We start from the raw sequence: 2,341 nt of genomic DNA, 5'->3' as shown, positions 1-2,341 counted from the left end.
TAATTGATTATTCCAGATGCCATTTTGAACTTTTAAAACATACTGTGATAATCGATTATCTTTGGTGCTAATCGATTATCGATAATCGATTATCTTTGGTGCTAATCGATTATCGATAATCGATTATCAATCATGATAATCAATTATTCTAGAGTGTTTTTGAGTTCTAAGAGAAATTTACATACATATGGTACATAAAACCAAAAACTACTCCTAGCCTAAGTCCTATACATAATTTTACACTTATTACAAAAGCTTTCCAACGAAATACAAGTCTTCATTTGATCTTTTTGCATCTGAATACTTGGGACTTGATTTAGACATCATTAAAACTTCATTACTTCATCATTTTGCTAACAATCTCCCATTTTTTGATGATGGTAAAAAACTCCTTTGTTTAAAGCCTTTTGTAATAATCTGTATTCATACACAACTTAGGGAAGATAAACACATTAGTGGACTTAGAACAAAAAATAAGTTTGAAGCTTTAACCATTATTTTAACCATTATTTTTCTCTCCCTTTTTTATCATAATTAAAAAGTTATGAAAATTGATACTCTCTCTAAAACATGTAATGTTATATGAGCGAAAATAACCGTTGTCGTTTCTTTTTATTGCACTAATAAAAGAACCAAAGCCACCTTTATTGAGAGTGTTGTCAATTTAAAATGTTAGTTTCAGTATATGGTTGTTAATTTCACAAGAACATATGACAACAATTGTAAATAATCAAAGCCATAGGTCCTATTTAGACATTCTTTTCAAAAATCTGTGCTTATCTAGTATCCTTTAGGTCGGTTTTTTTTAACTAAGGCTAAAAGTTACATATAACTTTATTTTTTTTAATCGATACCTGTGTATTTGTGAAAATTGTGAAAATGTTACCGTACTGTTTTATTTTATGTTTGAGTTTCATCAAAATCTAAGCGTCATAGACGCGATTCCCTTTCTTATGCTTTTAAAAACGAAATATAAATTTTACTTATTTCATTATTTATTATCTAGAATTACTATATTCAAAGAATTCCTTGACCTTTTTATGTTTTTGTCCAAATTTATGAAGAATGTTTTTTATTGTTGAATAGCACCCCAAAAGAGATGATTGCATTAGCCAAGGAAGAATGCCTTCAAGGGTTTTAAAAATCAGTTGCGGTCTCATTACATTCTTTGATATTGTTGAAAATTACGAGTAAATACGATTGATACGGTCACATTTTCACTATTACGGCCGAAGACACTGTCATCGCAGAATGTTTTTTAAACGCAATACTTTAGAGTCTAGGTTGAGCAAACAGAACAAAGCTCAATTGATCCATAATCAAGCAACTCTTGAATCATCTGCTCTATGTGATCATCTTCAAGAACAGGTTGAAATTGCTGATGGGAAACTTCAACTTGGCCTGCCATGCTAACCCAATTCCCTTCGAGCCACCTTAACTCCTCGTGTCTATTCTCCGTCCATCTAAAACCAGTTTCAGCGCTTGATCCAACAATGACATTGGCAGAGGCAAATGGATTGGACCCTTCTGAGGGTTGAGGCTCTTTGTTTTGTGGTGATTTTTGCTTGGCCATTTGAAGTGAAAGTGAGGCCATGTGACACTTGTGTAACTTAGCCGTTAAAGTGGCAGAGAGAAGCTTGGATGAGGATGAGTGTGGTTCATTGGGGTTGTATGGGAAATTGGTGCGTGCTTTTGGTCCACACATGAGTCTAGCTGCTTCATCATATGCTCTCGCTGCATCTTCAGCCGTTTCAAAGGTTCCAAGCCAAATTCTAGTTTTCCTGTTGTCCAAAAAAAAATAAAATTAACATAAACCGTGTGCAAGAGTTATATCAATTACTAAGTACTTAATGCAGTAGTAAATTGCTATAACACACGTAAAGGAGTTGAAAAGATCTTTAATAAAGAATAAAAGTGAAGTTATGATATGGTGTGATGTTATCACGAGTGAATTACAATAAAGGGTGGCGAATTTCAGAGACCCAAGAGCCCCAGTGCCTTTGGCGGACTCCACGATAGCGTTGTTGGGGTCTGGCCATGATTGAGAAAAAGAGAACGTGAAATTGTAATACCTAAACAAGCTCGTGAAGTTTCTTTCAGAATGGGAAGCAAACATACAGGAAGGTGACTGCAGTGAAGTAAAGTGAAGGTGAAGGAGCTCTATTAGATATATTTATACACTGCTTTTCAAGATTTATACAAAATTCTTTAGTCTTTTTGTCCTCTATCAGTATAAATGACCCACACATAATGTTTCACCCCTTTGATGCAGGTAAAGTTCTTGGAGAAGGACTGCTATTATTTTTTTATAAACAAAATATCATAATATCTATTCTTTTTG

General features: G+C 33.7%; 1 protein-coding gene across 1 annotated transcript; it reads right to left on the bottom strand.

The window, feature by feature from the left end:
- Nucleotides 1–1,279: 1,279 nt before the first annotated feature.
- Nucleotides 1,280–2,039, bottom strand: LOC124824605 (ethylene-responsive transcription factor ERF003-like). Its single transcript, XM_047297051.2, has 2 exons — nt 1,957–2,039; nt 1,280–1,781 (listed from the first exon to the last, which is right to left on the bottom strand). The coding sequence occupies exons 1-2, from the start codon at nt 2,037–2,039 to the stop codon at nt 1,280–1,282; spliced, it is 585 nt and encodes a 194-aa protein (XP_047153007.1).
- Between the last annotated feature and the right edge of the window lie 302 nt (nt 2,040–2,341).

Source organism: Vigna umbellata, chromosome 7, assembly GCF_029865625.1.
Source record: "Vigna umbellata cultivar VRB3 chromosome 7, Vumbellata_1.0, whole genome shotgun sequence".
Classification (NCBI taxonomy): domain Eukaryota; kingdom Viridiplantae; phylum Streptophyta; class Magnoliopsida; order Fabales; family Fabaceae; genus Vigna; species Vigna umbellata.
Note: the sequence above shows the minus strand (reverse complement) of the source record. Positions and strands in the feature narration are given on the sequence as shown.